This window comes from Carlito syrichta, unplaced genomic scaffold (genome assembly GCF_000164805.1).
Source record: "Carlito syrichta isolate Samal-C Ts95f unplaced genomic scaffold, Tarsius_syrichta-2.0.1 Scaffold117897, whole genome shotgun sequence".
NCBI lineage: Eukaryota > Metazoa > Chordata > Mammalia > Primates > Tarsiidae > Carlito > Carlito syrichta.
In genome coordinates this window covers 50,622-66,304 of record NW_007061993.1, presented here as the reverse complement: position 1 = coordinate 66,304, position 15,683 = coordinate 50,622, and the positions used below count along the sequence as shown (strand labels likewise).

The following is a 15,683-nucleotide window of genomic DNA, read 5'->3' as shown; positions in this document are numbered from 1 at the left end:
CAATGTCCTTCAGGTGGATCCCACCTCCAGGTGCTGGAACTCAGGTGCTAGGACACCTGAGAGTCCTCTCATGGGAAGAGGCTGGAACCCGCCAAGGCAGGCTAAGGGGACTGCACTTCTTTAGACTTGTGACTTTGGGCATGTCCTCTCTGAGCCTCCATATCCCAGTTTTGTGGGAAGCCCTTGGAATAGTGCCAGGCACATAGTAGATGTACATAGTCTGCACTAGTAAGTGCACACAGTAGGTGTTTTAAATGTTTGTCTCAATATGGTGCTGGGCCTTGGAGCAGATTTTGACTTCTCACCAAGGTCAACCTTCTCAACAAGGAAGTTCATGAACAGCCATCTCAAAGATGTTTTCATAAATTGCAGCTTTATAGTTTGGACCTCTGCATTGCTCTCCTGAAATTAAATCTGTTCTTTGAAGGACACTCAGTCATTCAAAAGACATCTATCAAGCACCTACTATGTGCTAGGGGGCTGTGAATACATCAGCAATCAGAGGATAAGGGCAGGGGTACAAGGGCTCCTGATAGTCCTCGGCCAACAAGAATGCTCCTACAGCAACTGGCAACAAGCAGACACCCAGAGCTAGACGCAGACTTCAGGCCAATCCCCTGGCCCCTGCTCTCAGGAGATGGGGTATGAAGGTGAAGGGTAAAACTCCGGGTTCCTCAACAGGCTGTAGGCAGTCCAGCAGCCACTCTGTGCTTTGTGTCCTCACACATGAAGTGCAGATCATGAGAGGACTTATCTCAGAGGTCATGAGGAGGATAACTGTGGCAGTGCTTGCATAGGTGCTACTGAAACCTGTGCTTGGTGACCCTTCAATGCATGTGGGGCCGGGTCTACTGTTCCTCCACCAGGTGGGTGCCAGGGTTCCCCAAGCATGACTCCACAGAAGTGAGCTTGGGCACACACAGGGCATACACATGTGCCATCAGCAGGAAAACATCTGGACATTAAACAGAGCCCAGAAGAGGCCCTCAGCCAGGTACTGCCTGCTGGCTGAACTGTCAGGGCAGCTGCAGCAACGTCCTCCTGGTGCCTTCTGGGACATGCTGGGGTTGCCCTAGACCAACATCTCTGATGGAGTGATTGTCAGCTCGAGCCAGGTGCTGGGGACCTGTCCTGACCCGTAGAGGACACCGGAACAGAAGCTGGCCGAAGGGGAGGGAGCAGAGACGAGGTGGTGATGGCTCTAGGAGCCAGTCCGGGGCACGGGCGGTCCTTTGCATGTTTTGAGGAAAGCAGTCGACACAGACTGGAGCCATAACAAGACGCTTCTGGGTGCTTCGAGAGGAGGGTGGCAAAGCAAGGAAGCCGCACAAAGCCTGGGCAGTGGTGGTGACATGGCCTAGGCAGGCGGGAGTGGAATGGGGACCCTGGCGGAAGACGACATCGAGGAAGGAGACGGCGGAACCCCAGATATCTGCCTGCGGGCGATGGAAGCGCCGCTTACTGGGCTCAGGATCACCGAAGAAGCAGCGGCGCCGGACACGACGTACCACGGGCCGCGCTGACCTCTAGTTGCCCAGGAGCTGACGGACGCCTTCCGCCGGGGAGCAATTTCCGCCGGGAGCACAAAGCAAAGGACCGGATGTGGGGGCGGAAGGGCGGAGGCTTCAGCGGCGACTGCGCGCCTTAGCCCGCGAAGTCCGAACTGGCTGACGGCGGAGGACGCGGTGGCAGCACTTCCACTGGAGTCCGCAGAGCTGCTGAAGATCGCGGTTCCGGGAGGCCTCCCGCGGACACGAGTGAGCCGTGAATTGCGGAGACCCTGCAACTGGCCTTTTTACCCTGGGGGGCTCGTGGGACGCCTACGGTTTCCGAAACTGCAGCTCCTGGCAGGCCCCGCGCCACTCTCGGGGCCGTAGGCAGGGGATTTGGCCGCGCTGAATTCTGGGAGTTGTAGTTTCCTGCTCGCGTGAACTCGGGGCGCGGCGGCGTTTTTACAGTCCGCGGTGGTTTGCGTGGCCGGAGCCCCAGGGAGGGGTCTTCTTTCCGTGTGCAGGCTTCTGGCCTGCAAGTCCCAGTTTCCAGGCGAGACTGAGGCCTAGAGAAGTTGAGTGACCTGCTGAGGGGCTGCACGGATCGGCATCCCGGGATGCTCTTCCGTTCGTTTGTTTACACCGGGTTGCCTACGGGGCGGTTGAGAACTGGCCCCAGCCGGGCGAGCGGAGGGCTGGAGACGCAGGACAGGAGGTCTAGACACTCCGTTCTGCACGGCGCGCCTGCCAGGCCCGGAGGAGCTGCCGGCTCCCCACTCTCTCACACTTTTGCGCAGGTAACCGAATTATTGCAGGTGGAGATGGCAGAGCTGTGCCTGACTCGGCTCCTGTGAGTTGTGTGGGGTGGGCAGCTCACTCAGCGCCTCCACTCCCAAGTCCCTTGGGAAAGGTTAGAGCAGACTTGCCTTCTGCCCTTCTTTGTGGGAGGGAGTTAGGACACCACTGCCAGTGGCCTGCTACCCGACGAAGGCTGTCCACAAACAGAGTCGTGTTGTTTTCCCCACATCTGTGCCCTAGGAATTTCCAAGGAGAACAACAGTGTGTCCCTGGCCTCCTGCTGGCACCACTTACTTGGAGTGACCAAGACCCTGATGTTCCCAGTAGGCTGTCTCTCTCAGACACAGGCAACCTGCGTCTCAGCTGACCTCCCTAGCCTCCTGAGAACAGGCTGATATGCCCAAGATAATCCTGAATGGTGTGACGGTGGATTTCCCCTTCCAGCCGTACAAATGCCAGCAGGAGTACATGACCAAGGTCCTGGAATGTCTGCAAAAGGTAAAACTGCAGGTCCTGAATTTGAACTGGGAATGAATTGGCATGGGTAGAGCTTTCAAGTACCTTTCCCTCAAGTGGCATGGGTAGAGCTTTCAAGTACCTTTCCAGCCAAGCCCTGTTGTGAGGGACTGATGCTCCAGGTGGGGTGGGAGAGACAATCAACAAGTAAACAAACATGGTAACTCTTGGTAGTGATGGGCTTGGGAGTGCCTGGCGCCCTCTCCTGAGAGGTGGTGTCTGAGCAGAAGTAGATTGACAAGGAGTGGCCACCATCCAAGGTCTAGAGGGGTATCTGGTGCCGAGCCTTCACTTTGGAAAGCCTTTGAACCTCAGGGCTGTGCAGGGAGGTGGAAGAGGGGCACCCTGCTCTCAGCCCCTCCCCGAGTTTCCTGCTCAGGCTCCCACATGAGAGCTCATATGTAGGACATCAGATTCTGTTTAGATAGGACAGTGTATATGCCTGGATCCAGAAACGCAGAGCAATTTTCTATTTTGAGACTTGACACCTATTTAGTCATCTTGCTGTTTATATTAGACTGAAAAATACTGTCACATTTGGGTAATGTTTTGCAACTTTTTTGCTAATGAGAACTGAATTCAACCAGGGCTTTGAGAGTGAGTAAAGAATGTCATGTGAACTTACCCACGGTCTCATGGGGCTCTTGCCACCTGACAGTGGGTTGTGATTCTGGGAAGAGCTTCCCTGCTGGTTACGGGGCTTGTCTTGGTAGGAAGCCTCACTGCTTCCCATAACCCCTCCTCCTGACTCCATTCAGAAAGTGAATGGCATCCTGGAGAGCCCTACAGGCACAGGAAAGACACTCTGCCTGCTCTGCACCACGCTGGCCTGGCGGGAACACCTCCGGGACTCCATCTCTGCCCACAAAATTGCTGAGAGGGTGCAAGGGAAGCTGTTCCTCGACCAGCCCTTGTTGTCCTGGGGGACTGCGGCTGCTGACGGAGACCCCATAGGTGACCCTGCTTCTCAGGCCTCTCCTGGCCTCATGTGGGAATGGTCTGGAAGGGATGGAGCTGGGGATGAGTGGGCCCAGCAGGCTTCCTGCCATCTCCTGTGCATACTTGAGCAAGGAGGATGCTGTAGCTGCCACATCATTTCCCACCACCCTGAGTATAAATCTAGGGGTGGGGCTTTTGCTGAGCGGGGTAACTGCAGATAGCTACTTAACCGGTTTTGGATAAATGAGTATCTGGGATATTAGATTCTTAGCAGAGTCTTGACCCGTTGTGCTTGCTTCTGCCTGGCCAGCTTGCTACACGGACATCCCAAAGATCATTTATGCCTCTAGGACCCACTCGCAGCTCACGCAGGTCATCGGCGAGCTTCGGAATACCTCCTACCGGTGGGTCAGGCAGGTTCACAGCTGCCTCATGATTATGGAGGGGCATGGCACATGCTGGGTCCACAGCCTGTGCTGTGTGGCTGTAGGTGGCACTCTACCTAGAGCCTCCCTGAGGTGTGCATGCTCTGATGTTCAGGGGCAGGGTGAGGCTGGGCTGTCCCCAAGGCCATTGATTGTGACAGTGCAGCTCTGCGTTTATCTGATGACCCCGGTTGGCACCTGGGCTCCTTGCTGGCACTATTGTGTCAGCTGAGGTTGGTCAGGACCTGCCCCCAGTGCACCTTCCTGGTGAAGTGGGAGGAAGCCCTACCCCATGCCAGAGCCTGAGGACTCTGTACATCCCACCCTGGTTCCTGTGCATGGGGTCAGGTCGTGGGGCACTGTGGACATCCCTCTGTCCAGGTTCCCCCACCTGTCTCTGGGCCCCTTCCAAGCCCGTGCCTCACTCCAGTTACGATAGCTTCCTTAGCTATCGATTTCCCATGTGTTCCCACCTAGCTCATGCTGCTGGTCCACACTGTGGCTGTTCTTGGCAGTAGCTGCTCCTCGACCTCATGTACTCTCTCTCGCCAGGCCCAGGGTGTGTGTGCTAGGCTCCCGGGAGCAGCTGTGCATCCACCCCGAGGTGAAGAAGCAGGAGAGTAGTCACATTCAGGTGGGCTTTGTGGTTCTGGGCTGCTGCTGGGCTGGGCTAGGGTGTGAAGTACACCTGAGGGTATGGTAGGGGGCCATGGTGAGGTGTGGGCAAGGTTGAGTCCTTTCCTGACTCTGCTCCAGCCATGTACTCTGCCTGGCCTTTTGCAGATCCACCTGTGCCGCAAGAAGGTAGCCAGTCGCTCCTGTCATTTCTACAACAACGTGGAAGGTAAAAGCCACACGGTGAAGCCAGGTTGGGACTGAGCGTGTGCAGTCTCCTGGGCTGAACTTCTTGCCTGGAAGGGTGACCAGTACTGCCATGTGCCTGGCCCTGTCTCCTAACTTGAGGGGCACTGTGTTAGTGTGATGCGTAGGAGAACTCACACACGGGTCCAAGAACACCCAGCTGGTAAGGCTGCTGGCTGGTGCTGGGTAACTCGGATGTGGGGGGCACCACCATTTATGGTAAGCGGGGCTCCCTGCGCCTGTGCTGTTTGTGGTAAATAGAAGGGCGCAGCTGGACACCTGCTTTCTCTTCGAAAGTCTGGGATTTTGGTGAGGGGCAGGGAGTGGGTACCTGTGCCCAGCCCCCACATTGTCCTGTGAGACTCCACTGGTGGCCTCTGGAAGCTGCATCTGGTCTCCCCAACTTCCCCCATGTGTCTTTCCCTTTGATTGACTCTTACTGTAATGAGCCACCACCCTGGATGTTATGCCAGGCCCAGTTCTGTGGATGGCTGTCTCATCCACGGAGGCGGAATGAGTGAGCAAAGGGTCAGTGATCACAGCCTGCTCAGGGCAGTGTTCCATGGTGACTGAGGCAACCACAGCCTGTGAGGGCCCTGGAGTGGAGGCTGGTGCTGGTGCCCTCCAGAGCTCACTTTCCACCCATGTGGCTGCCCCTCCCGTTTGTCAAGGATGTCTGGGTTTATTACAGGCTCCCAGAGACAGGCAGGGTGAGCCTCTGAGGTGTGGCTCTTAGTCTCCTGTGGTGTGAGGGAAGCTCGTCTGCAGTCAGGGTTGTGTGACTGCAGGACTTGAGCTTCTGTGGGATTAGGGCTAAAATCTTACCTGCGAGTGCCAGGGCCCAGGTGATAGAGCCCTGGTGCTCTTGTAAGACACTAGCAGTCCTGCAGGCTGCTGTCTGTTCTGATGTTTGTTGTGTGCTCCTTGCGCCAGGGCTAGGACCTCATTGAGTGATATTGAGGCCCTGAGGCTGCCATGGTGTTCAGGATGGTGCCCCTGCAGACTTCTGCACTGGGCAGTCTTCCTGACCCACCCCCAGGTGTCCCTGTGTCCTGCCCCTTGAAGAAATAGTGCAGGAGATGGTCCCACAGCCAAGACTCCAGTGAACTGGGAGCAAGCTCCACGTTGCCTTTTTGTCTGCTGTGTTTTGTTTTGGTTTTTTTTTTTTTTGTCGGAGTCTCACTCTGTCACCCAGACTGGAGTGCAGTGATATGCTCATGGCCACTGCAGTCTCGACCTGCTGGGCTCATGCAATCCTTCTGCCTTAGCCTTCCAAGTAGCTGGAATTACAGGTGTGTGCCACCATGCCCAGCTAATTTTTTGATTTTATTGTAGAGACAAGGTCTTGCCAAGTTGCCCAGGCTGGTTTCAAACCCATAGACTCAGGCAGTTGTTGCACCTCTGCCTCCCAGAGTGCTGGGATTACAGGCGTGAGCAACCACGCCTGGCCTGCTGTGGTGTTTGGTCTGGTGGCACCGAGAACCCACTGTGATTTTGATGTGTGATTGTCCAGGTGCTTGTGCCCCCAGGTACCCTGATGGGAGCCATCCCCTCCAATCTCAGGCGTCCCTTCCAATCTCAGTGACCATTTCCACTGACCTCGCCTGGCTCCCAAGGAGAGGGTACCTGCTGGCATCCCCAGGCCTATGCAGTAGGGAACACCCACCAGGGCTTGGTCCCCCGCTGCCCAGGCAAGGACAACTTCCCGTCTGTGGCCTGTGGCTGGGAGACTTCTGGCCACTCTGAGCTGTGGCTTCCGTCTAGTCAGGCCCATGGGTGTTATCTATGTTGGCTCGCCCCGAAGGTGTCCTTCCCCCTTGCTTTGTCCACCCTCTGCTCACAGCTCTTCTACCCACTCCTGCCCTTGCACAGCTCCTGGCACCACACATGCTTGTTTGATGGGTCATTCCTTCTCTGCCCTGCCATGGTTGGCCCCATTGTCCATAGCACTAGCCAAGGAGTGGGTGCTGGTGCCCTGTGTGCTAGGTGTCTGAGGGGCTGGGATGTCACTGGTGGGGACTGGCTCCAGCAGACTGTACAGAGTGTGTGCAGGTCAGTGCTTTGAGGGCTGTAAGCTCTCTACCCTCCCACAAGGCTTTCCTTGAAGGGTCCTGAGCAGGGAGTGGCCAGGAGGAGAGGGGTGGGCTGGGAGCCCAAGGGAGTGTTGGGCCCCAGTGGCAGAGGACCCACTAGGGCTGGGCCACATGCTGGCCCCTGGGCTCTAGGCCCTGTTTCTACCACCCCAGGCAGAGAGGAGGGACTGTCCTGCTGACCTGACGGCTCTGGCCTCCATATATCTCTGCCCGCTGGGGCCTGGGCTCTATCCTAGAGGCCACAGGTCAGTCCCCAGCCCACCTCCCTTGACCGTGGCTGTCTTGCTGCATAGCCTTTTGGGCCTTTGCATCTTGTTTGCCCCCTGGTTGGGCTATGAGGGTATCTCCAGCAGCTGGCCACCTTTGGAGTGGGCTGCAGCTCAAGAGGAGCCCAAGAAGGAGGGAGGGAGGACACAGCTGGAGAACTGGGAACTTCCTGGCCTGTGTCCTGTGTCCTGTGAGAACCTGGAGGCGAGGACAGCAAGCACGGGCCCTGGGGCCTGTGTCACTCTTTCCCCCCCAACCCATCTCTCCATTCCTCTATCCACCCTCCTCCACCAGCTCTGCATGGGGAAGTGTGTGCTCCCTGCTCTGCTACAGAGCATGCTGATTGGCTGGTCTGTTGCTATGGCACTGCTGAGGGATGGTTGTTTCTCTCTGCCTTCCCTGGTATCCCTGTATCCCTGGGGGCATTTCGGACTTGGATGATGATGGTGTGTGTGTGTGTGCGCTGGTCTCTGCACTAAGGGCTGGTCCTCAGTCCTGCCCTTGAGGGATTTGGCACCTGCTGAGAGTAGGCACAAAATAGTCATGACAGAGCTGGGGGGCCCCATTTCCACACGTGGCTGCCCTAAGATTCTGGGGTACTTGTTAGAAGATGTCCCTGGTCCTTCCTGCATTTAACCAGGTCTCCAAGGGATCCTTGCAGCTCTGGTTTGGGGACCTGTGTCATGGGGTGATGGAGAGGGAGGACAGTTCCCTCATGAGAATCCTTGAAGTCCTTTCTACCCTGGGTCTCACCAGCATGAGTAGTGCCTGTCCCCAGGACTGCCATCCTGAGAAAGGGATGGGCTACTGCTTAGCCAGTGGGCAGGAGCAGGCCTGACCGTCACACTGGGATTGAGGGTCTCTGCCTTGGTGCCCCTGCCTGTGTCCTGCCTCAGATACTGCTGAGCCCCAGCTGCAGTCGTGTGTCTTGCCTTGGAGCCTGGGCTTGTGGTGGTTAGTTGGTAGCTGAGGGATGGTGGCTCTAATCACAAGATAGACATCTCCAGGGGCTATGGGAGATCCCTCTGTGGGCTGGGGGAAGAGACTTGGGGGTTGTTCCTCCCTGCCTCCCGGAGGGTTAGGTGTGGTGGCTACTCCTGTCCTGTCTTGGGACTGTCTGGGGTGAGAGGATGCATGGGACCCGTGGGACAGTGCTGGCATCTATCTGTGACTAATCCTCAGCCTCAGGTTGGTGCCTGCCTTCTGGAGGGCAAGATTCCCTTGGAGATTGCTTGGTTGGGAGGCCTCCCTTGGATTCTCTGATACATTCACGGGTGGTGGATGCCTCACACTGCCCACTGTGTAGGATCTGTTTTGTCGTGGGTGTCCCCTGGGGTCTGGCAGACTCACAATGGACCTTGAGGGTGTGTGTTTACTTCTGCCTCGTACCCACAGAGAAAAGCCTGGAGCAGGAGCTGACCACTCCCATCCTGGACATTGAGGACCTGGTCAAGAGTGGAAACAGGCACAGGTGAGGCTCCTTCCTGAGAGGCCGTGGCTATTGTGTCCTTCCGTGACTGGACTTTGCCATGATGTGCAGGAGCATGGATATATTTCTTTTCTTTTCTTCATATTGAGCAGTCGTTAGTTTCTTTCCTTCTTTTTTTTTTTTGAGTTGGAGTCTCACTCTGTGGCCCAGACTGGAGTGCAGTGGCTGCTCCCGGCCACCGCAGCCTCGACCTGCAGGGCTCTGGTGATCCTTCCGCCTCAGCCTTCCAAGTAGCTGGAACTACAGGCGCGTGCTACCACGCCCGTCTAATTTTTTTGATTTATTGTAGAGATGAGGTCTTGCCAAGTTGCCCAGGTGGGCCTCGAACCCACGGGCTTAGGCAATCCACTCATCTCAGCCTCCCAAAGTGCAGGATTACAGGCTAAGCCACTGAGCCCGGCTACTTTCCTTCTTTTTTAAGAGACAAGGTCTCGCTCTGTCACCTAGGCTGGAGTGCAGTGGCACAATCGTAGCTCACTGTAGCCTCAAACTCCTGGGCTCAACTGATCCTCTCACCTCAGCCTCCCAAAAGTGCTGGGACTACAGGTGTTCAATATGAAAAAACTTAAGCAATTCTGAGGTATATAAAGTAAAGGTCACCTAGCCCAGCCTAGGTGACCCCTCACATGTGTGGGTGAGCCCTTGCCAGTCTTTTGTATCTGAGTAGAAACATGCTCATGTGTTTACATGCCCCTCTCCTGGTCTGCTGTTTTTCACTCAGTACTGTGGACAGCTCTCCATGCAGACGCTGCGCTGCCTGCCTTGTTCCTCTTGGCACAACAGAACCGCCCTCCTCTTTCTAGCTTCGGGGATGCAAGTTGTGACAGGAAAGGCTTTCTTGTATTGTTTTGTCTCTGGTGACTTCCATCCAGGAGTAGGACTGAGTATTTTGTTTGTTCATGGAATCTTAGCATAACTGATGCCTTCACAAGGTTGAAGCCTCACATGGCCTCCCTGTCTGTCCTGGCACCAACTGCCGCCAAGGACCCATGTGCTGGGAGAGGGCTTCTTCTGGGTCAGGAATGTAGTAGCCCCTGCATGCCTCCAGCCCTTCTGCTCCCTCTGCTCTCCTCTGCAGGATATGCCCGTATTACCTCTCTCGGAACCTGCGGCAGCAAGCCGACATCATCTTTATGCCCTACAATTACTTGTTGGACTCCAAGGTGAGGACTCAATGTGTAACTGCTTCCTGGCATCAAGGGGGTGTCCCTGGGCTCAGGAGGGGCTGGCCGAACTGTGGAGCCCTTGCTGGTTCAGGCCCTCCAAGCTGCAGGTGTGGGCAGTAGGAACTGTCACTGCTGGGCTCAGAGCCCAGCCATCAGTAGTGAGCAGCCCAAGGCTGTGAATGGGTCCTTTTGAGCAACCTGGGAGGGGCAGCTGGTGGGAGTGAGGAGACCCTGGGCCAGGGTCTGCCCTTGGTACTGATAACTCAGCCTCTCTTTTGAGTCAGTCTGGAAGGAACAGGGAGCCCAGACCCGCCTGTGGCACTGTCCTGGCACCATGGGCACCTGCAGCTTGTGTGCCCTCCTTCCAGTGCAGGTGGGATCACATGCCACGTACTCACTCTGTGACGTGAGCTTTTGCATAATGATTGTATCTTCCTCTCCAGATCCCTTTGTCCATATGATCATTTCCGGGGTTGCTGTTTATCCACTACCCACTGTCGTGGGTGCTGTTTGAGGTGCAGTAAAACCAGCCTCATTCATGTGGAGTTTGGACTGGGGATGGGGGTGCTCAGATATACAACAAAAGAGTAAGCATGTGAACTGATGGCTGTTAGGGGTCATGAAGGAAACAGTACAGAATGAGGTGGTGGAGACAGCAAGTGGACAAGAGGGACGCCCAGCAGGGCCCTAGTGAGAGTACTGTGGGAGATGGCAGACACTGATGGTTCTGCTAGATGCTGCAGAGTGAGCCAGGGGATGCCTGATGAGGGCAGAGCGGGCAGGCAGCTCGGGGACCATGGCAGAGCCCCATGAGGGCAGTGGCCAGATTTGAGGCCCAGAGAGCTGGTGCATTTTGCTGTGGTTAAGGGTGATCCTTTGTGCTTTCAACCCTGGCTGTCTGTGAGAACCACCTGGCAAGCTTCCAGAGCCAGGTCCCAACCAGAACAGAATAACATAGCTGACGAGCCAATCCTGGTCTTCTCATGGAAATGCAGAAGATCTGAAAGAGCAAGATGGTTGTGAAGGACAGCGCTGGGAGACTTTGCTCCCTCACCTTGGGGTGACTGCACAGCTGCAGTGCTAGGGACTGTGCTGGATCACAGGTGGACACCCAGCTCGGGGGAGCAAGCACACATCCAGACAGACCCACACAGTGCAAGGACAATGTCAGCAGGTGTGCTGTGGTGATTCATGGGACAGGGAGAGTTGTTTGCTTGTTTTTTAAATGGTACTGGCCAGCCTAGGTAATATAGCAAGACCTTGTTTCAACAAAAAAATTAAAAAATTAGCCAGGTGTAGTGGTACATCCTATAGTCCCAGTTACTTGAGAGGCTGAGGTGAAAGGATCACCTGAGCCCAGAAGGTCGAGGCTGCGGTGAATTGTGATTATGCTACTGCACTCCAGCCTAGGAGACAGAGTGAGACCCAGACTCAAAAAAAAGGTGGGGGGGGGGTGTGTGGAATAGCCGGATATCCATTTGGAAAAGAGTGAATCTTAGCCCTTACTTTACAATGTGTAAATCTAAATTTAAAAGCTAAAACTAAAAATTCTAGAAGGAAAAATGGGGGGAAGTCTTTACAACTTTGGGGTCGACCAAGGTTTCTTAGCTTGGATACTTAAGGCACTAGCCATTAAGAAAAAAAAAGGTTTTTTTTTCATGCTGTGCAAGATGGTACAGGAAGTCCTGGCCAGACCTCAGTGTAGGCGCTGAAAGGTTTAGAGATAGTGGTGCTGCAGACCCTCCTGGAGAGCTGGGACTCCAGAAGGACAAGGGCTCCTCGGGAGCTGTCAGGCTCAAGTCCAGCCTGCCTCAGGCTCTCTGGTTTTGGCCTGAGGGACAAGGCCAGGGCTCCGGACATCCACCACATGGACACTGAGGCTCTAAGAAGCTCAGCAAGAATGAGAAGCTGGTCAAGATGTGGGCCAAGAAGTATGATGCCTTTCTGGCCTCAGAGTCTCAGATGACATAGGTCCCACGAGTCCTTGGCCTTGCCCTCAGCAAGGCTGGCGAGTTCCTTCCCTGCTGTTACACGATAGAAAAGCTGGTGAGGTGACGTCCACATCAAATTCCAGATGAGGAAGGTGCTATCTCTGGGTGTGGTCCTGGCCACGCAAAGATGAGTGATAGTGAGCTTGTATATGGCATCCACCTGGCTGTTACCTTTCTGGTGTCATTGCCCTCGAACTGGTGGAAGGTTCAGGCCTTACACATCAACAACACCATGGGCAAGCCCCAGTGCCTGTATTAAGTCACATCCTAATAAATCCTTGTGCTGCCATGAAAAAAAATTGAACTTCACCAAAAGTTCATGCTTTACTTCCGAGAAATTGGAAAATTTAGAAAATTAAAAGGCAGTCACAAGAAGGGAGAAATGCTTCCGTTTTTCAAAGGACTTTTTTCTTTTTTTTTTGCATTGCACATTCACTGATACATGTTATGCAATGGTAATTTGTTTGATATCTTCCACCTGGTGTTTTTCTATTTGAGCAGACAAGGCAGTCTTGTTTTCTTCCTCCCACATTAATGATATGTAATTTAGCCGGACTCGGTGGCGCAGCCTGTAATCTCGCGCTTTGGGAGGTTGAGGTGAGTGGATTGCCTGAGCCCGTGGGTTTGAGACCCGTGTGGGCAACTTGGCGAGACCTCATCTCTACAATAAATTTTTAAAAATTAGCCAGGCGTGGAAGCGCGCGCCTATAGTTCCAGCTACTTGGAAGGCTGAGTGGAAGGATCGCTGGAGCCCAGCAGGTGGAGGCCGCGGTGGCCGGGAGCGGCCACTGCACTCCAGTCTGGGTGACAGAGTAAGACTCCAACTCAAATATATATATATATATATATATATATATATATGTAATTTATCATCTAGTCTATTGTTCAAAGATAATGCAGAAGGACTCACTCGTGATTCTGAAAACCACTTCTCAACAGATTAATCAGAAGCTAGACAAATTTCTGATGTGTTAGGGTCACAGTGGAATCTCCAAAAATGTTACGTCACATCTCGGTGGAACCTCCAAAAATGTTAGGGCACACTCCCAGTGGGGCCTCCAGAATGTTAAGTTAGGTCCGCCAAGGGTGTGGGTGTCTGATGTGCAATCTGGTGCCGCATGAAAGATGCAAAGAATTGCACAGAAGTTAGATTAGAAAATATAGTTTATTTAGAAAGTAAATTAGAAAGAGAGTGAAAAAAAGGAGATTCATCTCCCCAAGGGAAGGGAGGGGACCCAAGCTTTAGAAAACATGACTTGACCATAGCTTAAAGAGCACATGGCCGCATCATAGCTTAGCAAGGCAGTGGCCACAATGGCCTGGCAATGGCCTCAAAGAACTTTTGAGCAGAGTGTTTAAAATGCTCTCACAACTAAGCAAACAGCCCGGTTAGCTATGGGGAGAAGATCTGGGCAGACATTTTACCCAGATGGATGCTCATTGGTCATCTGGAGAGTATCGAGCAGAGCCTCAGGGAGCTGATGCTGCATATGGCTAACAAGTGAAGCCAGAAAATTCAGCAGCACTGGGAGAGGAGCTAGCAGCTGGGAGACTCCTGCTTACTGGCGATCAGAAAGCAGTTTGCTGCCCTGCGGACACTACCATGACTGAGCCCAGAGACTTAAGCGCATTGTTCAGAGACTTGTATGGCACGTTCCCCAGAGCTTCACTTAGAATTTCTGAGAGCAACTTGTGAACCGTCAATGGGGAAAACACAAGTCGTGGTGTCTCCATAGAGTAAAGCACCTAGCGATGAGAAGGCAGAAGCTGTGAGTTGCAGACACGCTAGCCCAAAGGCTGGTGTGAGGAGGACCTGCTGGAGTCCACCCTTGACCATCTAGGAAAGGCAGCGGGTGCTGGTGGTTACACGGTGCACGTTTGTCAAAACTCACTTAGAGTGGGCATTTCATTGTATGAAGATTAGGCTTTAAATTGAGTTAAGAACAGTACCAAAGTGGACCCCACCCCAGACCCCTTCCTCTCACTCTGGATAGGACCTGGATATTGGAGTATTGACTCCCTGAGTGTGTGCCAGGGCAGGACTGCCAGGCTTGGCCCCTCTGGGCTCCCCACCTCTGTGGCTGCCTGGCTGCTGTGACCTGGGCTCCCACAGTATCCGTGGCCATTGGGTTGACTCCTGCTGTGCAGGAGAGTGTCCCCAGAACAGACTCTTAGCAGTGGGCCGCTGGTTATTGCTGGGTGGTGTTGCCAGGTTGCCATTTCACACTAGCCTTGACCAGCTGCTCTCCCAATGAACATGAGAGGGCCTGCCCCCATCTTCACCAGCAGCATTGCAGTAGGTGCTTGTGATGCTGGTGCCTGCCGCAGGCCTCGGCTTCCCACTTTCCCTGCCTCTATGCACCTGTGCTCTCAGTGGGTCCCTGTCCTGCTTGGCTCCAGCCCTGAACCCCTTCCTGTCTTCTTTGTAGAGCCGCAGGGCACACAATGTGGACCTGAAAGGAACGGTTGTGATCTTTGATGAAGCTCACAATGTGGTAAGTCTCTCTGGCCTTGTTCTGGATGCCTCCTGTTTCTTCTAGTTTCTTTGTCGAGAAGATGCAGACCTTTCAAGAGGGGCTCTGGGTGCTCAGGACTTGGCATACCCAGATGCTTCTGCTACCGGCCCCCAGCCTGGTGCCTCTGCAGGGCCTAAGACTGTCCAGCTGGCTGTGGACCTGCCCCTGGGCACAAGACACACAGCCCCACAGCAGCCCTTTCCTTCTGGCTGGCTGGTGGGGTCAGCCTGGCCTGGGACTGTCTCACTCTGCCCTTGGCTTCCGTCACCAGGCAATGATAGGCTGGGCCTCTCCTGTAGTGTCTCTGCCCTTCAGGCACTTGGCCTAACCCTTGGGAGGGCTGTCTTGGAGAGAGTTGCTTCCCTGGTGGCTGCCGCAGCAGGAGTGGCCCACGGAGGCCCTCCCAGCTCCATCTGTCACTTCTCATCACACCTCTGCCACAATCCCACCCTGCCTGTGGCCAGAGTGGCACTGGATGTGGCTCCCACTCTAGGGCCTGGTGCCCTGGGACCTCAGTGACCGCCCACAGCCCCTACTTGGTTTCAGGCAGTTTTTGCCATGGGACACAGTGAGCCAGGTCTGCTGATTTCTGAGAGAAACCAGAACTCTAGATTGTAAAAGGGAAATCTTGCAATTAAGAAATACTGACAACTCAATATTGTTTTTATTCTTATTTATTTATTGAGTTGGAGTCTCACTCTATCACCCAAACTGGAGTGCAGTGATACACTCATGGCCACCCCAGTGATGACCTACTGGACTCTGGTGTTCCTTCCACATCAGCCTTCCAAGTAGCCAGAACTACAGGCGCATGCTACCATGCCCGGCTAATTTTTGATTTATTGTGGAGATGAGGTCTCACCAAGTTGCCCAGGCTGGTCTTGAACCCACAGGCTCAGGCAATCCACTCGCCTCAGCCTCCCAAAGTTCTGGGATTACAGGCTGAGCCACTGAGCCTGACCTCAATATTGTTTTAAATACTGGCCACACATCTTTGGACCAACTTGTGCCTGCCCTAGGTGCTATGGGGCATGGCTCTAGGGACTCAGCTCTCAGCCCCTGTGCTTTCTACATCCCTGCCCCCATTTCTGCCTCCTGAGACCCCTGATTCTGTCCTGCTCTGCTGTGATGT

The 15,683-nt window shown here is 54.4% G+C and overlaps 1 protein-coding gene across 1 annotated transcript in view; it reads left to right on the top strand.

Moving 5' to 3' along the window:
• Positions 1-2,603: 2,603 nt before the first annotated feature.
• RTEL1 (regulator of telomere elongation helicase 1) overlaps positions 2,604-15,683 on the top strand; it is a 32,227-nt gene continuing 19,147 nt past the window's right edge. The window contains exons 1-8 of the mRNA XM_008074637.1: positions 2,604-2,786; positions 3,563-3,758; positions 4,054-4,147; positions 4,721-4,802; positions 4,952-5,012; positions 8,785-8,860; positions 9,957-10,041; positions 14,465-14,530. Of these exons, the coding sequence (XP_008072828.1) occupies positions 2,685-2,786; positions 3,563-3,758; positions 4,054-4,147; positions 4,721-4,802; positions 4,952-5,012; positions 8,785-8,860; positions 9,957-10,041; positions 14,465-14,530 (762 nt within the window). The 5' untranslated portion in view covers positions 2,604-2,684. The remainder of the gene's footprint in view (positions 2,787-3,562; positions 3,759-4,053; positions 4,148-4,720; positions 4,803-4,951; positions 5,013-8,784; positions 8,861-9,956; positions 10,042-14,464; positions 14,531-15,683) is intronic.